This window comes from Terrapene carolina, unplaced genomic scaffold (assembly GCF_002925995.2).
Source record: "Terrapene carolina triunguis isolate 2854851 unplaced genomic scaffold, T_m_triunguis-2.0 Scaffold247, whole genome shotgun sequence".
Classification (NCBI taxonomy): Eukaryota; Metazoa; Chordata; order Testudines; family Emydidae; genus Terrapene; species Terrapene triunguis.
In genome coordinates this window covers 6,709,622-6,733,941 of record NW_020664598.1, presented here as the reverse complement: position 1 = coordinate 6,733,941, position 24,320 = coordinate 6,709,622, and the positions used below count along the sequence as shown (strand labels likewise).

The following is a 24,320-nucleotide window of genomic DNA, read 5'->3' as shown; positions in this document are numbered from 1 at the left end:
TGGGCTACAGCCCACTTCATCGGATGCTGTAGCCCACGAAAGCTTATGCTCAAATAAATTTGTTAGTCTCTAAGGTGCCACAAGTACTCCTGTTCTTTTTACTTAGCTACACCGTCTGATTGGGTGGAAGAGTCAGCAAACTGGCTCTTAAGCCCAGCAGCAGTTCAGTGGCCACTCAAAGCATTCGCCTATAGCTCCCGCTTATTCCCAGCCTTGTTCCCTCATAGTTCCAGTCCTGTTCTTGCCTCGGTTCTGACCCTCGGCTCCAATTCTTGACTTCTGACTCCAGTTCTGATCCTTGGCTCTGGCCTCTGATGCCTGCTCCAACCACTAGGCCTGATGCCTGCTCCAATTTTAGGCCTGACCGTCCAGGTCCTGGCCACTGACACTGACTGTCAAAAAGGGTGCAAATTGTGAAGATTGGTTTTGTAACAAAGGCACCTTTTTAATAGGAAATGGACTGAAAGCACCAGTGCCAAACAGGGTAGTCACAGGATAAGACTTTTCAATCATTACTGACCTCAGCTGAACTTGCAAAATCTATGGTTAAATAATGAGGATGGTTGGTTCCTTGTTACTCTCTTCTCTGTCCACATTTTGTGATACCTGTGCAATTATATAGGAGATTTCCTAGAGTTGCATCAGCAGGGATCCTCTAGAGGAGTGGTTCTCAACCAGGGGTACACATACCCCAGGGGGTACGCAGAGGTCTTCCAGGGGGTACATCCACTCATTTAGCTATTTGCGTAGTTTTACAACAGGCTACATAAAAAGCACTAGTGAAGTCAGTACAAACTAAAATTTCATACAGACAATGACTTGTTTATACTGCTCTGTATACTGTACACTGAAATGTAAGTACAATATTTATATTCCAATTGATTTATTTTATAATTATATGGTAAAAATGAGAAAGTGAGCCATTTTTCAATACTAGCGCGCTGTGACACTTTTGTATTTTTATGTCTGATTTTGTAAGCAAGCAGTTTTTAAATTAGGTGAAACTTGGGGGTATGCAAGACAAATCAGCCGCTTGAAAGGGGTACAGTCATCTGGAAAGTTTGAGAGCCACTGCTCTAAAGAGGACATTGGAAAGTCCCTCTCCCCACAGCTCCATACACAAATGGTGGGAACTGAAGTCCACAGTTTCAATGGCCCTCAGATCCAGAACTGTGCAGGGGAGAATCCCATCCATGAGGCCCGACCCCTTCCCCACAGCTATATAAGCTTGGGGAAGAGAAGCCAACATGGAGAAGCAGAGACAAGCAGCTGCAGCAGGAACCTGTGAGGGGAGGGATAGCTCAGTGGTTTGAGCATTGGCCTACTAAACCCAGGGTTGTGAATTCAATCCTTGAGGGGGCCACTTAGGGATCTGGGGCAAAAATCTGTCTGGGGATTGGTCCTGCTTTGAGCAGGGGGTTGGACTAGATGACCTCTTGAGGTCCCTTCCAACCCTGATATTCTATGAACTCTAGAGAGGCCATCATCTAGCTTTTACTCAGGATAGTCTTTCCCCTGTGCTGACTGGCATCTCACATATTTACCTCAGCCTCACTCCACCTGTCTTCCACACTCCCCTTCTTCCCATTACTCTAATCTCCTCCCTTTCATGGGCCCTCCACCTTTTCTCTCTCTTTTCTCAGTTAATCCCCTTCCAACAAAACCCCACCCCCAAAATTAGAAACAAAACAAAAATAACACCCCCCGACACCAACATGACATTTGCAAATCACTGTGTTGTTCACTCTGCTCATATGTAATATCCCTTCCCCACAATCCTTGATCTTGTCTATTTAAATTGTAGGCTTTTTGGTGGCTTGTTCTATGTTTGTACAGTGCCTGGCACAATGGGGCATTGATTTTAGCTAGAGTCTCTAGGCGTTACCATAATACAAATAATAGTCATAGAATCACGTAATCCCTTTTATGAATCACTGTCTACATATCCGCTAGAACAGGGTATGCTGATGGTTCATACAAATTAAGAAAAATGCCTAAGCCAGCCCAGTGACCTAGCAGTATTGATCTGTACTGCCACAAAAGAGATCTAGATTTAACTGCAGCTCTTGTCTTCCATGCAGTCAAGTGACAGAATCTGGGACTGCTGAAGATGCCTTGTAGTTAGGGCAGGTTGTTATTCAGAAGCAAGTTGGATAGGTTGATAAAGGGGCAATGTTGGCAGGCTCCCAAAGGAGTCCCCAAACAGCTTGCTAAGGCTAGCGGAGCGGTGGCTGCAATGGGAAGGGAAGGGCTCCCATTAGAAAAACTGGAGTCTGACTTCGGCGCTCCATCATTTTTCTGGCCCGGTGCTAACGTAATAAACCTGGATCGTCACCTACCACCCAGGGCTTGCTGCAGAAGTTATAGATGGAGTAAAGGGAGTTGACACTATGGACTCCGCCATACTGCAGGCCGATGATGAGGCTGCGGAAGTCCTCTCCTAGCGCCATGCTGTATGCATGTTGTCGAACCAGAACAAAGTCAGGCTTAAAGGACCTAGAAGACACAATTAGAGTGATTTTTAAAAGAAAATAATCAGCAAGGCTCCTTTCCCTCTTTTGCCTCCATCTTCCCCTGTTTTGCTCTCCTTCAAATAGGCTGAACCTTCTCAGGCCGCAGTATTGTATCAATTATACTACAAAGAAAAACCTAGTGATTAAAAAAAAAAATCCTACATAACCGCGAGCACAAGGGCTTAGAAACTCTCCAGACAGATTTGCCAGAGTTTCCATTTCAAACAGGCTCACACAGGAACAGCCTGTGATCATCAATTCTCTGGTGGGGTGGGGGAATTCTCCCTAGTAATCCTAATAATTCTCTTTTGAAAATCTTGGCCATATTTGGTGACACTTGTTGCAATGTGCTGCACAGATGAAGGAGGAAAAGATTGTTTGCTAATGATGAGACTGGATACTGAAATGAAGCCCACTGGGTGGGAAGATCATGCACGGATTTCCAAAGATCTCACACATCCAGGCATCCACACACATTTCCTTTTACTCACAGACCGCAGTGCATATTGGACACAGACCGCTGGAACATCAACACCTAGGGATCAGACACTGCAACATAATTAACAAATTTTCAGAGTGCCCATCCAGTGATGGGACTTACTGCACGAGCAATCAACTCATTATCCTAGCCAAGACTTGCCATGGGATCCTTATGATTCCAAATGTAGCAACTCTCTAACCAAACTGGAGGCCCTCCAGGGTTAGGCAGTAGGAGATAGCTTAGGTGTCAACCAGATGGAAATAATTCCTTTGCATACTGTATCTTAGGGCCAATTCAAAGCGTTTGGAAACAGCAATTGGAAAGGCTGCCCAAAACAGAGTTCACCAGTTTGTACCTTGAACGCACTGGAGGGACTTTTCCACTGACTATGGGGACTATTTTACATTTAAACAAAGTTTGCATCAAGGGCATTGGAAAAACTTCCATATTGCATTAAAGTTCTTAAGAGAAATTAGTTCTGTCCCAGGACCCATTACGTCACTGACTTTGAACATTTTCCTTGCTATGAGACTATAATTTCAATCCTTAGGATGTATGAACTGGAACTATTTTGGTTTTATAGCCCCAACTTATATTTCCGTCACTCTGGCTGGGAAATCTGAGATGGCGACTCTGGGCCAGATTGTGGCAAAGAGTATTGAGAATAAAACCCAGAGCTGCTTGTGGTTTTAAACTTTGTTTTATTTGTTGTCCTTGGACTTTTGTTATTAATCTAGACATGGCAAGAAGCATGCTTTGCCCTTGTTGTGAGGCAAGAGGCAGAGGTTTTGAAACATCAGACACCCGCCCCTGTAGTATTTCTAACCCACACAGACTCTTTAATGCAGTGGGCATCAAAGGTGGCATGTTTCTCAATCAGTGAAAGGTGCAATAAACATCAGGAGGGCTGTACTATTGAATGTGCAGCTGATGTATGGATCTTCCTACGGTCAATGAAATGAGGCAAGTGGCGACCCCATGCTGAGAAACAGCAAGAGAATACAAATCTTGGCCGTTTAACTGCTTGACTTCTGCTGACAGTCCATGTAGAAAGCACCCACTGGGCAGCCAAACATCCCCAGAAAAGAAATTAACTCTCTGGATGCCAAACATTCAGGATTCAGTGCCCCCCAGTGGGCTGTTACACATTCTAGGGTCTAAGCAACCAGATGCTCTAGGTGCATCTTAATTTCCCTCAGGTTCAAGAAGATAGGTTGGCACAGCAGCACAAAACTATTAAAAACCACCCAACACCCAAACCCTTCCTTGCAACCAGTTTTGGAACTGGTCCTTACTGAGCTGGAATGTATTTTATGCACGCTGTGCTGGTACTAGCTTTTGTGCCCGCACATGAACCTGCTATATTGACATGCACACCTTTCCCCCCACCAGCCAATGGCGAACATTCAAGGGTAAGATCGAGAATCACACTCTAAAAAAAGCTGTTACCAGCTGAAACTCTGGGTTGAAAGACTTCAGCCTGCTTGAAGTTTAGAGAAAACTATGGACTTTTAGATACCGAGGAAGCAGGAGATCCCAGTATAACAGATGGCAATGATAATGCAGAGTAAATGATGGAGCCCTGCTATCTAAACTCTATATCTTGTATGAGAATAGGATCGGTTTCATTGGTCAGAACCCCTCCACTGAAAAAAAACACTGGGAGAGGGAAGAGGGTGCCAATAACCATAGACAATAGTATGATTCTGCCCTACCACTGCCCCGGGCTATGGATCTCTCACAAGCCACAGCTGAGAAGTGGATCTCTCTTTGGAGATGTGGGGCAATAGCCAGGTCCCAAAGTATCTTGAACAATAAGAAACAAGAGGAATGAGTGCAGGTTCTGCAACCACTAAGGTAAAAGCAGGAAGTGTGACGAAGAGGAGTCTTCTAGGCATCTATAAAAGAGAAACTGAGCCTAGTGGGAAAATGGGAGGCCGAAGGGTAGAAACTAAAAGAAGAGAGATCAAAAGGAAAACAAAGGGCATCATCCCTCGGGAAGCTGGCGAGCCAGCAACTCATAAGGGCGATGATATGAATAGCAAGCAGCTGTGTGCTCTTGTACCTGGGGAGAAAGAGGCTTGGTTCCCACACAGAAGAGGATTTCTCTCAATGCTGTACATTTAGTTTTCTTAGGAGAGTAGATCACTTTTGAAACAATTATTCAGTCAGAGGGGTAAACCATGTTCTAATGCAATGAGCCCTTGAATTTTAGAATGGCTAACAGTATTACAGTTTCCTTTCCCAGCTCCACTCATCCACACAACAAGCAACAAGAATGACAGCCTAAACAGAAAGTTGACACGTCATCTAAAAGAGAAAGGGTTGAGAGAAGACTCCCTTTTCAAATGACATTAAAATAATTGGGCCTGGCAGGTTCTGTAGCATCTATGCATTGAAGTCCCAAGTACCCTCATCTGATGGGGCTAGGAGTGTGGAAATGGTAATGCAGGCTCAGCTCTTGACCAACCCCCTCAACCCAGGTTTCAGAATAGCACTGATGGGCCTTGGTTGCATAGAACCACCTCTAGGCCTCCTTGGCCAAAAGAAAGGTTGCCCGAAAGCAGATAGGCAGAGGAAGAAGCTACCTCAGAAATATAGTGGAAAGCAAAATGCTACGGATAAATGTGAAGTGTGAAAATCCAGAACAGCAGCTCAGAACATACCAGCAATAACTTGTAGCTGTGCCTTGTACGCTTCGCGCAGGTGCCCTACCTTTCCTAGATGGAAGTAGGCTTCCTGAATGCACACACCCTCCTCCCTACTGAGACCAGATGGCTGCAGCTTTTGGCAGAAGAGAGAGCCCTTCCTCATCCCAGCCTCCCCAAAAGCCCTTTCCCATACTCAGCAGAATCTAAAGATGCAAGTCCGATTCTCATTTACACTACACACCACTTTGGCAGTGTAAAAGAGCTTTCAAATGAGGGTAGCTGTAAACTAGAATGGCATGCAGGACTGTCAGGTAAATGAGAATAAGATCCTTTGCCATTTAAACACTCCCACCAAAAATTCATTTTCAGGTTAAACTGATTTGCAATATTATATTTTAAAACGTATTTTAGGTTTATTCTTCTCTAATGCCGACCTTGGAATGGGCATGCATGGCTTTGTCATCTCTAGGCTTGGACTGTGGTAATATTCTCTACTTAGGGTTACCTAGAACCTCCAGAAGCTCCAAACAGTGCAGAGTATAGCTGGCCACCTCCTGAGAGGTGCAATTCACCACAAGCACAAGAACTTGCAGTTCTCTCCTAGTCTGATGTAACTTCCCACTTGTGCCAGATGCTATTCAAAGTGAGTGGCTGCCTCTCACCCTAGAGCTCATCATGGCCGTTCAGATTGGAAGGCTCTTGTTGTCCGTTTCCATAGTCAAGCACCCCAAAAGTGGCAGCAGTGGATCACAGTTGAAAGTCTCCTGCCTTTGGAAGCTGGAAGCGTCTCGACTATGAGGCCACCATGCAAGACATTTATTTTGGTTCGTATTTGAGTGACTGCTTTTTGTTTTGCTCCAATGTGTTTTAGTTCCGTTTTCTAAATGGTAAAACTAATTTTAGCAATGGCCCCAACTCAGAGACATGGATCCAAACACCCACAGCTTTAGGGAAAATCTGAATCCAGATCCTAACTTCTTGGCTCATGCTCAACTATACCTACATTTGTGTTTCAGTATTTGCAATTGCACCACTTAGCTGTCTTGGCAACAGGTGTGATAGAAATTAGTAAATAGGCATTTGAAGGACAATTCAAAGGAATTTTTTCCCTGTTGTTCTCATAGTTAAACACTCCAGGAGCAGCAGCAATGGCTCTGACAGTGGAGAATGCTCTAAGAAGCAGAAGAGAATCAGATCTGAAAAGATCATCAGTAACATTTCACTGTAGTGGTTAGGTTCTCCAGCCATTGTGGACTGGAACACAGCAAATGGCACCAGCAAATCCTGCTGGAAGGTGGCATTTCCTATTTCCTAGTTCTGATTATAGACTTAACTCTGGCTTGTTTCCTTGGTCCTTCAATTGTTCATGGAGAACTTCAAAGAGCTTCATGAACATTAGAAAAATAAAATTCAGGACTACGTTATGCTGCCAAAACACCTTTTAAAATCCCTTTTCCCTCCCGTCAACAAGCCACCCACAGACAGTCAAAAATTACGTCTACTTCCATAAATAAGGCCTGTTTGACCTAGCACTTTACTTCTGCGTCATTAGATTTCTTTTGTGACTGTGAGTGAATCACACAGAAGGGCAGCTGGCCATCTCTTCTATTCATTTCAGCACTCACCATCTAGTCACATAAAGAACAGAAGGTTGCACTACTGTGACATGTTTTTCCCTTTGCACGATGATGCGCTTACGGAGCTCTTGGACCATTCCATAGGAGGAGGGCGGTCTCTCTTTCAGTCTCACAGGGCACTCTGTTTCTCATGTTCACACAAGAAGGCATCTTGGATACCAAAGACTGAACTAACGTATTTTAAGTTTTCTGAGTGACCAACCTGTTTTACCTAAATTCTCTTACAAAGCCTCTCTTATCTTTTCAGTACTCAAAGGGAAGGAAAGTGTATAATTAAGCAATAAGATACAAAAGGCTATGTGTTGCCAGGGGATTAATGGAGTCTACAGGCAATGTTCTGAGGCACAAGGCCAAAACTGGAGTGACTTCAACTACCTAAACAGTGCAATAATCCCCCAAAGAATGCACTACCTCAGGTGTGTGTGAGCTAATATAAAATGGCATTTAGGAAATATGAACAAATCCTGTCTGTGCATTACCTGAGTGTTAGTGATATAGTTATGACATCACTGACAACCAACTACAGAGCTTGGCTATTTTTGGTTTTACATCCATTATTATATATTTCACAATGTTAGAATTACTGCATGTTCCCAGATTTCTCATTATATTAATTTAAATAGCATCGTAAAATCTTCCATTTCAACCAAACCCTCATGTCTTAATTTTCTACAGAAAGGGGCGAATCTTTCCTCCCTTACTCATGCAAAGAATCCCACTGAACTCAATGTGAGTAATGTGATTGGGACTTGACCTTTGGAAAACATTATTTGACAATGTAAAGAAGAGGAGTAGCTGTTTTAAACAGACAGTTGGGGATTCTTCTGGCACAGAGAAATCCACAGGTGGCAGAGAGGGGTCCAGTGACCAAGAGAAGGGGATTATGGCAAGAGTACTGGGAGCCACTGCAGCCACCACAACTTAGAGCAGCCTCAAGGTTGCTCTAAGTTGCTTCTTCAGAACGGACTTACATCTATTGGCCCAAGGACCAGGGATTCGTAAAGCTGGGTTACATGCTGCTCAGGCCATTCAAGAGCAGGCTCCAAAATCCATCCCCATATTTTTACTTGTAAACTGAACAAATTTGTCATGAAACTCAGTGAGGAACAATAAACATAGAACCTCACATAGCCATTTTTTGCAATCACATTTCAGAACAGAACCACACTTTAGGAAAAGTGGTAGAGATCAAAAAGTTACCAGGAAAGAGACTGAAGATTTTAACAGTCCCTGTTACAACAATGGCAGAAGCCAATGGGGTTGTACATGTGTAGGCTTGGCACATTAAATTTTTATTATTTTATCATTTCAACTGATAATAGCGAAGTTCATTTTCAAGCATTTTTTTATGTTTAGCCATTTAAATTTTCACAGAGTTGTACAAAAATTATGGGTTTTAAGCTTTTAAATGTTCACAGCGGTGGGAAATTATGAGAGCGTATCAGACAATTATTTAATGGCAGACATTGAGTTCAAAATGTTAAAGCTTTATAACTAGGGCCCTACCAAATTCACAGCTGTGAAAAACACGTCCCAGACCATGAAATCTGGTCTCCCCTGTGAAATCTGGTCTTTTGTGTAATTTTACCCTATGCTATACAGATTTTAGGATTTCATGGGGGAGACCAGGGTTTCTCAAACTTGGGGTCCCGACTCAAAAGGGAGTTGCACAAAGGACAGAAGGCTATTGTAGGGGAGTCCCTGTATTGCCATCCTTACTTCTGTGCTGGGTGGCCAAAGAGCGGTGGATGCTGTCCGGATGCCCAGCTCTGAAGGCAGCGCCCCACCAGCAGCAGTGCTGAAGTAAGGGTGATAATACCATAGCAAGCCACCCTTAGTCATGTGCTGCTGCCTTCAGGCCTGGACGGCCGGAGAGTGTCGGCTGCTGGCCGAGGGCCCAGCTCTGAAAGCAGCACCGGCGCCAGCAGTAGCACAGAAGTAAGGATGGCAATACTGTGGACCTCCCTACAATAACCTTGCAACCTCCCCTAGAACTCCATTTTGGGTCAGGGCTCCTGGAGTTACAACACGGTGAAATTTCAGCTTTTAAATATCTGAAATCATGAAATTTATGATTTTTAAAAGCCTATGACCATGAAATGAACCAAAATGGACGGTGAATTTGGTAGGACCCTATTTATAACAATTACAAGCACAAATTGTCAACAACATATGTCCAAATACACAAAGTAAATATCCTTAAACGAACTCTAATGAGTTCTTAAGCAGCATTTCTCTTACTTTACCTATCTGTAGGTTTTGATTATTACTGATGGAAATATTTGTTGTTGCTTTGTGTGTGTACAGTGAAATCAACGTTTAGCGACGTTTACTGATAAAAATCTACTCTTTCCACAGCTATACCTGTAGAACAAAGCAGACTTTGCCCCATCATTTCCAACATTCATTTTTCCTCTGAAACATCGCTAATAAAAACCCAGGAAGAAAAGAGATGAATAGGACCAAAAAACTGACCAAACTTAAATACTTTAACCAACTTTTGCATTCACTTCACGATTTAGCTAATGAATGATAACTCAGACCTTGGCTGCAAATTTCTTAGCAGAAGGACTAAGCGTAAATGTGAAAGGGCCAAGGAGGAGTTTTAATCTCTAAATTGTTCCCCACCCTTGTCTGGTAACAGTGACTTCTGCTTTCTGGCAGCTGCCTCCACTCCAAATGTTTTCCCCATAGCTGTCAGCATCCCACTCACACGTCGGCTGGACGCCAGCTGCTGGAGAGGTGAAGAGGGACATTATTCATCCGGGATATAACTAAACCCCGATGAGAGAAACAGTCCCTCCAAGCAGCTGTTTAACAGCAGCAACTGGAATGGATGCAACCAAAGAAAACCTTCCCCTCCCCATTGTGCTTCTGCTAAAAAAAAATAAAATAAAAAGGGGGGGGGGGAGAGGGAGACGATGGTGGAAGAATAAGGCAATCACCTCTCTTGTGGGAATAGTTACTAGGGTTTATAAAAAGTGTGTTGCACATGCTAGATTGTTAAATTTGTAAATACAGGCTGCTAAATTCTACCCTGATTTACATCTTGTTCTAACCCACTGACTTCCCTGGGTTGCTGAGTGCTTAGGTGAAGGTAGCAGTTTGCTGGGGGGAGAGGGCGGGTTGGTTTTTCTTTAAATACATATTTTAAAAGTTACATTCTGTTTGAAATATACCAGCATGACATCTATTTAAAATAATCAGTCAAATTTATTTCATTTGAAATACATTTATTCTTCTGTACATTTTGTGTTAAATATATGGTACGAATTGTACTGTTATAATACAGTACATTCTGTAGATCATGGAAAAACTATACGCTAAATATATTATTTTTCCGTCTGGTTTTCGGGAGACTACATTCTCCAGATCAGTTTCTTCATCCTCCTAAACTTTCCTTCCTTTGCAGGGATTCCCAGTTTGGCTTTAAAAAAGACAGGACATTTTCCTAAAATGTGTGTGGAATTTAGCCAAATGATGAAGAGGCACCAACTAGGGTTCTTCTATGAAACACGATTTCTGGAAGATGTCAGAGGTGAACACTGAGTTTCCCACTAGAGAACTTCTTGGATCAGCACATACCTACTAGCTCTCTCAAACTACTTTCATGTATCCTTTGCAGAACAGTGACAGAAAGAACCCACCCCCTAGCAGTGAGCAGTCCCTGGGTGACAAAAAATACTGATCGCCTAGCAGTGAGCAGCTAATGTGTGGCAAGAAAATATCTTCATAGGACAGGAAACCAACCACCTCCTGCAGGGGGCAGCCTCTGTGTGGTAGAATATCCACTTTTTGGGGTGGGTGGGGCCTTATGTGACAGGAAAACATCCACTTGAGACAGGTGGTCATCCACATGTGGAATTAAAGCATTCACATCCAAGAGCTGGCAACCTGTGTAGAGCAGGAATATACTTGCCTCCTGGAGTGGGCAGAGCTGAACATCAGGAAAAGACCTGCCCCCAGCATGGCAAGTTGCATGTGGAAGTGGCAGTTTCCCATTCCATGAGATCATATAATAGATCACAGTGCAAAAGCATGTAGTGGAGAAACACATTTTTAGGGCACGATGGATTTAGGATTGTGATACAACAGGCTCCAGCTCTGTCACTAGAACACATGCAAATGCTAAATCAGCCGGAATCAACAGAACAGTCATAATTAATTAAAGAGACGAATGGGCTTGTACTGAGGAAACAGAACATTCATTGGCCTCTCCACAGTTGTGATTGACAGGGGCATTTCAGCCAGCTAGCAGAGTGAAGCATGCACATTGTTAGACAAAATGACTGAATTGCAGGCAAAATCTGTAGTACTAACCCCTCGCCCTACAAGAGACCTGTGCTCACCCTGTAGGATTTCCTTCCTAACAGCCAGTTTTTTAAGCATGGCTGGTTCCACTTCTCTTCACTTTCAGTCTCTCTCTTTGCCAGTGGCCAATTCTGTCTCATTTTGATCCAACGGAACTAACCCACTCCTTTTCTCAAGCATGGTCTGTTTGTATCAATCTATTTAGGTACATATGACTCTCCTCACTGCAGTACCTAAACCTCTCACAGTTAGTCATTTATTATTTGTATTATGGTAGTGCCTCAGGGGGCCCAACTCACAGACCAGGACACTATTGTGGCGGGCACCATACAAACACACAAAGAGATGGTCCTTGTCCCTGGATGTTCGTATCACTAGCTGGTGGCAGAAGAACTAAAGTGCCAAACAAGGCGCCTCTAACTGAAGGAGCCAACCAGGGAGGCAACAAGAGGGGAGCAATCTGGCACATATTTAATCCATATCTTTAAAAATCTGAAACACTCCCACAGAAGCTGCTTTTCCCTGTGAAAGAAAACACTCGTGGATTTCAGTGTACCTCTGCTTTTCCCTCCACATCTACCAGAGACAACAACGGCAGGCTTTCTAAGCCTGGGTGCAGGGCCAGCCCACAGCATTTTGGCACCTGAGGCGGGGAGCTCAAATGACGCCCTCATGCCCCCTCGCTTGGGCCAAAACTTTGAAAGGTCTCAATTCTGCCTTCTTCCTGTTCTACTCCTCTCATGGTACTGCTCTGCTACCTACCCCAATAAAGGAGAACTAACAACTTAAAATGCCTTGTTCAAAAATTGCAAGTAACACTTGACTTTCAAACGCCTGAACAGCAAATGTAACTTTTCTTGTCTGCATAGTAAACACTGGCATTTTTATCCATTTGAATAATCGAAGTGGTGCTTTCCGTGCATTCTTGGTTGCAAAGATTTGAACTGCTTCCTGAAGGTCCACAGTCTGGACCTTCCTGAAGGTCCAGCTCATGCTCTATTGAGATGGTTGCAAGGCCAACCAGCCTCTCCTGTGTCATTGTGGAGAGTAGATGTGTTTTTATTAACTTCAGCTTGGAGAAGCTGCATTCTCCACTGGCCACAGTTACAGGAAGTGTGAGAAGTATGCGCAGAGCAACAAAACCATTTGGAAAGAGGGTGGTCATCTTATTCCAGAACAGCCTTTGGAGTTGATCCTGCTGAAATGAAGTTGAAAGGGCTTTCAGTTCATCACCTAAATCACTCGCATCAATATCGTGTGTCAACACTGTCTCTACTGCCCTGCATTGCTGGTGTAGGTCTTCTTCAGGTATAGTGAGGAGTTTTGGAATATCAAACAACATCCCAAATATACTGCTGTGTTCCTTGAGCTGCATTAAACACTCTTCAACTGACTGTATTGCACAATCTAGCACCTGGTTAAAGAATTCAACTTTGAATTGTTGTTTGGGGTCTCTTATGGGATTATCCTGTGCCTCGTAATCAAAATGTCTTCTTCCGGTGACTCTTGTATTCTTGAATGGGCGGGAAAATAGCTTCAGTGTGAAGTTCCTCTGCCAACTTCTGTGCACTCTTCAGAATGATTTGAAATCCCTCATCTGGCCGGTAAGACTGTAGGTATGACTTTGCTTTGTCCAGTTGTTCCATTACTCCAGATATATCAAAGTCAACACCTTGGAGTCTCTTGCTTACAACATTTATTTCAAACAGTATGTCATGTCACAACACTAAGCCACACAGAAATTTGAAGTTATGTATGTTTCTGGTGATTCCATTTCCCTCTGCCACTGTTCTCCCATGAACAGTTCCTGTCATAGCATTATCCTCCATAATGGCAACCATGGCATCATCTATCTTCCCAATTTGGTGTTTGATAGGCTTTATCGCCTCCAGTTGACTTTCCCATCGTGTGGCACTCAGTGGTTTCAGTGTCAGAGAGGATGTTCCCAGATGTTGCTTCAAAATTTGCCATCGATGAGTTGATGCAGAGAAAAATACATAGATGCTTTGAATTACATTAAAAAATTCAGCAGCCTCACTAGAAGCTGATGCTGCATCACTGACCACCAAGTTCAATGAATGAGAACTGCATGGGACAAAAAAAGCTCGAGGGTTTAACTCTCGGATCCATGTCTGCACTCCTCTGTTCTTCCCTCTCATGTCGGCACCATTATCGTAGCTCTGATCTCTCATGTCAGCTATCGCAATTCCCGTATCTTCCAACTTTTTAAGAAGCACATTTGTCATACCAGCTCCTGTAGTATCATCAAAGTCAATAAATTCTAGAAAATGCTCTCTGACAGTCACCATTGCAGGGACATTTTCACTAGGTTCCGTTGTTGTTACAAAATGCACCATTAAAGTCATTTGTTCCGTATGGCCAATGTCAGGTGTGCAGTCCAGAATAATAGAGTAATATCTTTCTGACTTCAGATCTGCCACAATCTTCTGTTTGACTTTTGTTGCCAGTAACTGTACGATCTCATTTTGAATTGTTTTTCCAAGGTAGTGGTGTGTGTACATTTCTTGGGTGGTGACTCTTCTTAGATGCTCCTGGAGGACAGCATCAAACTCAGCCATCAGCTCCACACTTTTAAGGAAGTTTCCATTGTTTGGCACATACAGCTGATCTGAAGTGCCACACAGTGCTAGGTTTTGCCATTCTCACAATGGCAATGAGCCTTTTCAGAACATTTTGCCAGTAAAGAGACTCTGATGCAATCTTCTCTTGATGCTGATCATCTATGGTGGCCTTTAACCTTAGTCTCATCTCAAGCTCTTTCCACCTATGGAATGCTCTCTCGTGATTTGCTGCCTTCCCTTGGCATGCCAGATTTCTAGCCAGATCTTTCCAGTCCTTTGTTCCTGTAGAACCCAATGTGGCTGGAGCATTAGACTGGAAGAGTTTGCAACAAAAACAGTATGCAGCATTCTGGGTTTTTGAGTACATAAGCCATGGCCTCTCCACTTTGTCACCATTGGGGATTTCATGGCAGTAATGTGTTGGATGGAAACTTCTATTTTCATTGTCTTTGGGGAACATGAAGTTTTTTACTTGCTGTGGCCCATGCAGTACAAGGAAGTCCCCCAGGCTACTGCTCAAGTGGGTCCACAGTCCTGGATCATCCAGACTTAAGGAACTAAACTCAGCAGCAGCTGTTTCTTGTGCCTCCACCACACTCTTCTCTGAGCTACACTTTTCTTCAGCAATGCGCATGGTTACATCCATTTGAGATGGAGATATGGATGCTGCCGTAGCTGCCAGGTCACCTGCACTCTGACTAACTGGAAGATCAGGCATCTCCTCACCAGCCACATCCTCACTGGGGCCGGAAGGCTCACCATGAACATTTGTGTCTATGTATCTCAGCAGAGCTCCTTCCTGCTAAGATAGAAAAGCTTCCTTTGCTTGCTTTCTTTTTCTGAATGCTGCCCCAGAGGAGCATTTTCTTCTTTCACTCATGACTGCTGTTCTGTGCCAGCCATAGTGGCTCTCAACACTCAATTGAAGGGGACAAATAAGCAGGCTGGTAGCAGGGCCTGAGTGAGGGAAGATATCAGTGTTTTAAGGGCCTAACTGGCTCCTACTACTTCAGTTGACTGCCTGTTCTCCTCAAGTGGGTTCAGGGAAGCAGCAGGAAACAGGAAGCTCCCTGAGAAGCTGGTGTTAATCAGTCCAGGCTCCTGGGGGTGCTAGAGAGGTACATAACAGCAGAACCGTAACTAGGGATTTTTGCGCCCGAGGCAAGGGACAGGGGCGGCACGTCCGGCTCTTTGGCAGCGGGTTCCTCTCGGAGGGAAGGACCTGCCGCCAAATTGCCGCCGTTCTTCAGTGGCAATTCAGCGGCAGGTCCTTCCCTCCGAGAGGGACTGAGGGACGTGCCGCCGAATTGCCGCCGGTTTTCAGCGGCAATTCAGTGGCAGGTCCTTCCCTCCGAGAGGGATTGAGGGACCCGCCGCAGAGCCAGACGTGCCGCCCCTCTCCCTTGCTGACGACCAGCGGCAATTCGGCAGCAGGTCCCTCAGTCCCTCTCGGAGGGAAGGACTTACTTCCGAAGGAGAGACTTTCTGCGCCCCTCACCTTCTGCGCCTGAGGCAAGTGCCTCACTCGCAGCGCCCTCGTTACGGCACTGCATAAGAGGCTCCTCCTCCTCTCTCTCCCTGCAGCTCCAGCTGCTTTCTGTTATTCCCTCTCACCTTTTCTCCTGCCTGCCTGTTATGTCTCTTGTGCCCTCCTTCCTCCAGCACAGCACTCCACCATCTTTGTGCATCTAGAGCAGAGAGAATATATATGCACCAGCAGCAGACACAGTTTTCTACACTCTGGGTCCTAGTGGCCCCCCCCCACAGTCTGGCACCTGAGGCGGCCACCTCAGTTCGCCTCATAGTAAGGCCAGCCCTGCCTGGGTGGCAAACACAGCCCTGTATTTTATCTAGTGCAGAGAGAGAGGGCGGGCTTAGGAGCATCAAGTTAGAAACATACAATAGGCTCCCTAGGCCCGATTCTCATTTCCACAGAGGCCCTTTCACCCTGTTCTGGCAGTGTAAAGGGGCTCAAAGTAGGTGTAACACTAACAGTTTACGATCCCTTTAGGCTGTCAGAGTGCAGTGTACAGGGGAAATAAAAATCAGGCCCATTAGGTCTAATCCCAATAGGGTTGACTCAGCCCTTCATCCTTCTGAGACTGATAAATTAAGTCCTAGGCAGTTTGCTGTGTGTGGGTCTTTCAGACATCACCTTAATAACCACGGTCCCGTGCATGGATATTGCACCTCTGAGCTATCGCCCTCCATCCAGAGGTGGCTGCAGTTCACTGGTGAAGCGATTCCTGTTTCCAAGGTGGTTAGAGATCTTTTGGAATGAAAGGTCCTCTATAGCTATAGGGCCTCTCATCAAATTGCACAATATTATTTATTTAACATTTAACTGGGAAAGTTTGGGTGCTGCGTATCATCACAGGACTGCAATTGTTATGCAGGCAGGGCAGATGCACTGCAGAATCTCCCCACGCTGCTCTGACAAGGCATTATGCTAATGACCCACCTCACATCCACTTGTTCTGTTGCTGGTCCTACTGAACAGAGGCATCCAGAGTGTTGCAATAAGTATGGTAATTTGGTAACATGGTAAAGTGTTCACTAGAGACTACATAAGGCATCATACGGCTACTCTCTTTCCTTCTGAATTTTTGGAGACATGTGCAAGGAAGAACTTTCAGAGTGAACATTAGATGGAGAAACAGAGGCATAGAGAAATTAAAGCAAACATTTTCAAATGTCGGTAACTCAATAGTTAGGCATCTGAATCCATATTCAGGTCGCTAGATAAGTGATCAGATTTTTAAAGGTACTGAGAATCCTTTGGGCATGTCTCCATTGCATCTGGGAGCAAGCCACCCAGCCCAGGTCCACAGACTCGTGTTATCAAGGCTCGTGCTAGTGCTCTATAAATCCCTGTGTGGACGTGGAGGCTTGGGCTGGAATTCAGGCCCTGAAGCCTGGGGAGAGGATGAGGGATGTGGGCTCAAGAGCCTGAGCTGCAACATCAAAGCAATGTCTGCACAGCTATGTCTAGAGCACTAGTGAAAGCGTGTGGACAAGGGCTGTGAGGCTCACTCCCAGATGTAGTGCAGACATGCCTCTCATCCTCATTGAACTGCCTGTCATTTGTGGGAGCCCCGGGTCTCTAAAAATCAGGCCACCAAGTAGGTACCTTACTCCAGCTGCCCACATTTAACATTTTTTAGCTGAAGTGACTTGCCCAAGGTGTCACAAGCTAGTGGTAGAATCCAAAACGGCATTAAGGTCCACTTACAGCCACTCCCCGCTCTCCCCAATTGACAACACTGCCTACAAAATTATGTATTTAATTTTGTCTGAGGGATGGGATAGGGCTAGAGCTTTAAGTAATATTGCACCTTCCCGTTAAACAGGGCTTCTTTTTCAGAAAAGAGCTCCACAGTTATTTACTTGGGCAGTTTTAATCAACTGGCATAGGGACGAATAGAATGTCCTAAATCCTAGGCCCCCAAAACAATCAAAAAAGTGGTTTGAATTAAGCATGCAATAGACTCTGTCTATTCCATATGAATGACAGGGAGACCCATTGCAAATAACTGAATTTAGCTAACTAGGGAATAATTCAATTAACACAATTTAAAATGTGAAGATAATATACCAGAAAATGTTAATATGGAGTGTAGGTTAGCTTAAGTTATTTATAATCTGCTAGTACATACATGACAGTGCATTTACTATATTAAATTAGTAATTCAAACCCTTACTGCAGCACTCAGTTACCATTCCTTTGAAGAGGAGTGTGCAGAAGCCATTGCTTTTTCGGGGGCGGGGGATCCTAAATGTGCATATTAATGAGGTACCATTCTGTCCTATGTCACATTAAGGGGATTTACAGGCATTCAGGATTTTTCCAGGCATCCCGATTGTTCACATTTGCTATCTGGTCACCCTACCTGAGGCTTAAATAGTTCACCTGAACCAAGGCCCAAACAATCCCCTTGCCCAGAAAAAAAGAATCTGTTGCTTTGTTTTTGTTCAATCAACATTTTCTGCACTCTGTGGCCTTGAACTTGTAACTCTCTTCAGGTTCTCCTGTAGTTTCCAGTTTCCCTGGGCCACATCAGACCTTCCATTCCTTGAGTGAGTATAAGCAATTGCTTAAGCAGAAGCTTGCTGTACTGTGGTTTGGGTATTTTAGAAGTAGAAATTACTCATGTTTCTTCTGAGGAATTCTCAGTGTTTGCAGAGAGCGTTAACTTAGAACCTCTCTAATTTATTCCCACAATATTACAGATCTGTCAATCCTTCCCATCTTCTTTAGGGGTTTACTCTTGCTGTGACTAGAATAACTCAACCACAATGAGTATCAAATTATCTTCATTAGGGATCTGTGTGTACATGTGCATAAGGAGCGTGCCTGGGTGAGGCTGTCTGTGGCATGGGTGGATTTATGGGTATAGAACGTATGTGCTCTTGTGGCTAGGAGAAACATGTGCACAAGGGAGGAGAAGGTGAGTTGCACGTGCACGAGAGACAATTTGCATGTGTGTCAGGAGACTAAAGTGTGTGCATGCCTGCGTCTGTGTCCATGGCTGTACAGTGTGTGTGACCACACACAATTGGCATGTATGTATATTTTCATGTTTATGAGCAGTATGAATTATGAGGTTATTATGGGAATGCCTAAGGACCAAGCAAGAACAGGGACCCATTGTGCTAGGCACTGTATAAACACAGAGTAGGAGCCAATCCCTGCCCTGAACAGTTTACAATCTAAACCGTCATGGCAGACAAAAAGGTAAGGGAATGGAGCATAACACACATGCAACGTGAACAGTGTGATGGTGGCAAATGTCATGTTAGTGCCACAATATTATTGATTTTAATTTTTGGGGCAGGTTGTCATGAGTAGGGTATGAGCTAAATGGAAAGACAAAGGGAGGGAGTGGGGTGAGGAGGACAGGACTGAGGGGAAGAGGATGGGAAGGAAGGTAGGAGAGGCAGTTGTAGAGTGAATGAGTGCAGTATGACAGATGTATGTGTCATCCAGAAAAATAAGACGGAACATTGTCCAGTGTTTTCTCCTCTTCTCTTAGCTTGACTTTTGGTAGGCATGAGAGTTGGAGAGCATCTATGGGATAAGACAAAGAATGAGAGTCCCTAGTGATACAGGGTGTGATAAACCTAGTGATTTCCTACAAATCTGTTCTCCAGCCCCATACAGAAGAATTTGAATAGTGTGGGAATTCCCCTTCTGACCAAGGCTGGAGGGAGTGAAGAGTCTTTCCACAAGACTTATGAGTGTGCTCCTTTATTAGCTTCCCAAAGTGAGAATTTCTTTTTCATTCTCTGTGTCTTCTAACCTGCTCCAAGGGTGGTAATACAAGGCACTTGTGCTGTGCTCCCAAGCGAGCTAAGCAGGGGGCCATACCAGCACATGTGGTGAACAAATGCTGCATGTGTGCAGTAGTATGTCAAAGCTGAGATACGTCCAAATGGATAGAACATATGACCAGATCCACATATGCCAGGCACCCATACAGATACCCACCCACCCACCCAAGTCACCCCACCATACAAACATCCACATCTACAAGCACACACGGACAAACACAAAGATGCATACACACCACTGCCACAGCCAGATGCACACATACTCTTTCTCATATATAAATACCCATGCAGACAGACACCCTATAATACAGACAACTCACTCATCACAAACAGAAAACACCCCCTTTTTCAGACACAAAGTTTTATTGTCAGTAACAGTTTAATAAACGAAGGGAAATTTTGATAGACTCATGAATAACTTTAAGGGCATGGGAAGAGAAAAGAAAATGGGATCAACACAGGTGATCTTCTTGGATAGCTTTCCAGTTTTGTGTGTGAATGAACAAAGGAGTAGACTGGCACTGATCACCAGCTGATGGATGCACCAGTGGTGCAGACAGAAGCTTTTGAATGCACATAGCATGGAAATAATTTGTGCACTGGGAGGCAAAAATTAGTGGGACAAGTGAACACAACGGATGTCATAGATCTGAATTTTAAATATTTAACACAGACTCACGAAATCTTACATGGAAAGATCACTGGAAATTTGCATAGATACAAGCACGGCCACAATCATAGAAAAATGGCTGGAGAACTATAAACAAAGTTCCACAGCAGTGTATCAAGTTTGTGGGATATATTTAGTACAGGGATTGGCAACCTTTGGCACGCGGCCCACCAGGGTAAGCCCCCTGGCGGGCCGGGCCAATTTGTTTACCTGCCATGTCCGCAGGTTCGGCCGATCGCGGCTCCCACTGGCTGTGGTTCGCCGTCCCAGGCCAATGGGGGTGGCGGGAAGTGGTGGCCAGCACATCCCTCAGCCCATGCCGCTTCCTGCAGCCCCCATTGGCCTAGAGAGGCGAACTGCGGCCAGTGGGAGCCGTGATCGGCCTAACCTGCGGACTCGGCAGGTAAACAAACCGGCTCGGCCCTCCAGGGGGCTTACCCGGGTGGGCTGCATGCCAAAGGTTGCCAATCCCTGGTCTAGTGGGATGTCCCAGTGATCAATGTGAGATCTGATTGATTCTAACATCTGTATTAATGCTCTAGAACAGGGGTGGGCAAACTTTTTGGTCCGAGGGCCACATCGGCATTGAGAAACTGTATGGAGGGCCGGGTAGGGAAGACTGTGCCTCCCCAAACAGCCTGGTCCCTTCCCCCTTCCACTTCCCGCCCCCTGATTGTCCCCCTCAGAACCCCCGCCCCATCCAACTCTCCCCAGCTCCTTGTCCCCTGACCGCTCCTTCCCGGGACCCCCACCCCAACTGCCCCCCAGGATCCCCCCATCCAACCCCCCCTGTTCTCTGTCCCCTGACTGCCCCACCCCCTATCCACACCCCCGACTCCTATCCACACCCCCATCCCCTGCCAGCCCCCCTGGGACACCCACGCCTATCCAACACCCCCTGCTCCCTGTCCCCTGACTGCTCCCCCCCAGAACCTCTGCCCCATCCAACCGCCCCCTGCTCCCTGTCCCCTGACTGCCTCCCAGGACTCCCTGCCCCTTATCCAACCCCTCGCCCCCTTACCATGAGGCTCAGAGCAGCAGGAGCTCACAGCCCCACCGCCTGGCCAGAGCCACGCCGCCCGTGCTGCCCGGCAGGAGCGGCGGGCCAGAGCGCGGGCTGCGTGGCGCGCTGAGGCTGCGGGGGAGGAGGGACAGCGGGGGAGGGGCCGGGGGCTAGCCTCCCTGGCTGGGAGCTCAGGGGCCAGGCAGGACGGTCCCAGAGGCCGGATGTGGCCCACGGGTCGTAGTTTGCCCACCTCTGCTCTAGAAGAATATGTAGAGAGCATGCTAGTTAAGATACTGTATTTGGGTCTGTAATATAACTCATTGAGTATCGAGAAATAATACAAAGAGAACTTACAGTGGTTAGAAAAATGGGTAGGGAAGAAGATTACATTTCCAACCTGAACAAACGTAAGCTATTACATCTGGATAAAGAAAACAAAATAAATTTGAAAAATGGTAATGACAGAATAAACTAAGAAGTGAAGTTTTAAAAAAAAATGTGATTTGGGGGCTGCATATACAGTATCATTCCCATCATGGAATAGAGAGGTGATCATTGCTCTATATATGACATAGGTTAGATTGCACCTAACATACCATATTGATATTCTGGGCACCTCAGTACCAGAAAGAAGTGGACTAATGCTGTCTGACTAATGAAATGGATAGATGGCCAGGATGAATAGAGAGCAGCACTGCTGGATGTGCCTTTGCCTGCAGTAGACTGTGGTTGATGCAAGGTGGTTATGCTGAAATGCTAACAACTACAGAAATATCCAACAGACTGAGATATTGCATCCTCCCCTGAGGTGACGCAGAAGGCAATGTTGAAGAGGAAAATCTTCCCTAAGGAAGGTGGTGCCGAAGAGCAGGCAGGTTGGTAGATGAAGTTCATGGAAGTATTCAGCGGCCACCAGACCTGCAGATATTCAAGCAGACTGTCCCAGTCAAAGTGGAACGCATATGGGCCTGGTTGTGCGTGCAAGGCAGTATTTACAGTCAAAGTAAGTCAGCAGGAGAATACGAGAGTGAAAGGTGAAATGAAGAGCATTGCCTATTGGCAGTACCATCAGGCCTCAGGTTCAAAAGATTATGAGAATGGGACGTTTCTGCCTAAATTAACGGGTGGGGAAAAGTGAGGATAGAAAACAACAAAACTAGGAAATAATGTACATTTGGGGCCTGATCCAGAGCCCACCAAAGTCACTGGGGGCCTGTCCATTGACCTCAGTGGGCTGTGACCAGGTACCTGACTCATCCCACTTACTCCCACATCTCTCTAAAAAAAAAAAGAAATGTAAGGAAAGTCAGCGTTTCTCACCTTACTACCTTGGTGCCGTTCCTCATGACCTGCATGTCCACCATGCAGCCACCAGTAACGTAAGCAGCCAGGTTCAGCTCTGAGAACTCAGCCTGCAGTGAAGTGAAAGAACAGAGCGTTACATGATGACAGAAAACACAAAGAATAAATTGACAGAAATGCAAAACTGTCTTCACACGGAATGTTTCTTTCAAAACTTTTCCATGAGGCAACAGCAGATCCAATTACTGCCGATTTGCAATGGAAACACTGGAAAAGTGTTTATTGCTCCAACACTAATGCTGCATGACTACTTGGGATTAGGTTTATGGCAATAATAAATACTAAAGGAATTAAGAATCATCAGGCCAAAAAACAAAAACAGAGGTAAAGTCATTTGAATTTGACTCAAGTTCCCACTTGGAAACATTCATTTGGAATTATGTCTGAATCCGCTGTCATGGCACTGGCCAGCTATAAACCTAATGCAAGAGATTTATGCCTCCCTTAATAGCCAAAAACCTCATTATGCTGCAGGAAGGTGACAAACAGGGGAGTCTAGCTGAAGTGGCTTAGCTATTAAAGGTTTAACTATTAAATGTTTAGTGGAGCTGGGTAGGTTACTAAGTTAATGTTTAATTATTAAAACAATTCAGTGCATTCTCTTTATAAACTGTAACTCACACTCATGAAAAGGTTAGCAAAGAATAATTAAGCAATTAGAGGTAAAAGGTGAGTTCCAGGTGACTACGCTTGCTGCATGTCTCAGGTGGATCCCAAGGACTTCAACAGTGTCATATATGTAATAATCCCCTAGAAATGCATTTGATTGAGGGCCTGATTACCAATATGAAATATAATGAAGAAAGGAGTGCAAACTAGACTTGCAGAATGTATTGAGCAGTATATGTGGGAGTAGGATGTCAATATTAGCCAGTCAGGATATTCAAAATTTCTAAAGGTCTTCCCTAATTACAGTTTAATGAATAAACTGTAGTGAGGCATAGTATGTCTGTCTAAAGTGCCTATCACCATAGCTTGCAAGGTCCTGATTCTGCAACAAGATACATGCAGGTAAACCCCTATACCCATATAAAGCCCTATTAAATCAACTGGGCTCCATGGGGATGAAGGCATCTATCTGATTCTGTATCTCATTGCAGTCACAAGGCCTACATTTGGATGCAGAAAACTGATCTTCTCACTTGAATCATTACAAGGGAAAAAGGGGCCACATCTTTTAATTTCAGGTGTGGCTTTTCATTACAGATTTTTAAAAAAAGCAATCGGGCAATGTTGTCCTCTAACTAGTTCAAACTGGCTTCTACCTACTTTCATAGCTATGCAGTGTTGCCAACTCTCACGATTTCATCATGAGTCATACAATAAATTAGTGTTTTTCTTAAAGGCCCAGTAACTGAAATCAAGAGATTGTATGAGAATCAGAGAATCATAGAATATCAGGGTCGGAAGGGACCTCAGGAGGTGATATAGTCCAACCCCCGGCTCCAAGCAGGACCAATCCCCAACTAACTCATCAATATGTCAAATTTCATTTTAAAAAGTGTTTCTAACTCTCATAGATGCACAGAAAAGCTTGAAAATAAGAAGTGAATGCACCTTAAACGTTCAGAAACCAGAAGGCAAATAAGAATAACCTCACCATGATGGGGTGAGGCCCTGGGCTTACTGGTGACTTTTCCTAGTGGTTAGGATGCCGGGCCTCGACATTCCTCCCTGCCACCTCCAGTGCCCCTCGCCTGCAACTATAGCACTGCGAATTGGTGGCCGGGTCACTGATTAATCCCCTTCCAGGAAAGGAGAGTCCAGAGGAATATA

General features: G+C 44.9%; 1 protein-coding gene across 2 annotated transcripts in view; it reads right to left on the bottom strand.

Moving 5' to 3' along the window:
• Positions 1–24,320, bottom strand: part of SYN3 (synapsin III) — a 255,111-nt gene that overhangs the window by 180,733 nt on the left and 50,058 nt on the right. For both annotated transcript variants that reach the window (XM_026657459.2, XM_026657458.2), the window contains exons 3-4: positions 22,503–22,594; positions 2,340–2,496 (exon numbers count right to left, since the gene is read on the bottom strand). In XM_026657459.2, the coding sequence (XP_026513244.1) occupies positions 2,340–2,496; positions 22,503–22,594 (249 nt within the window). The remainder of the gene's footprint in view (positions 1–2,339; positions 2,497–22,502; positions 22,595–24,320) is intronic.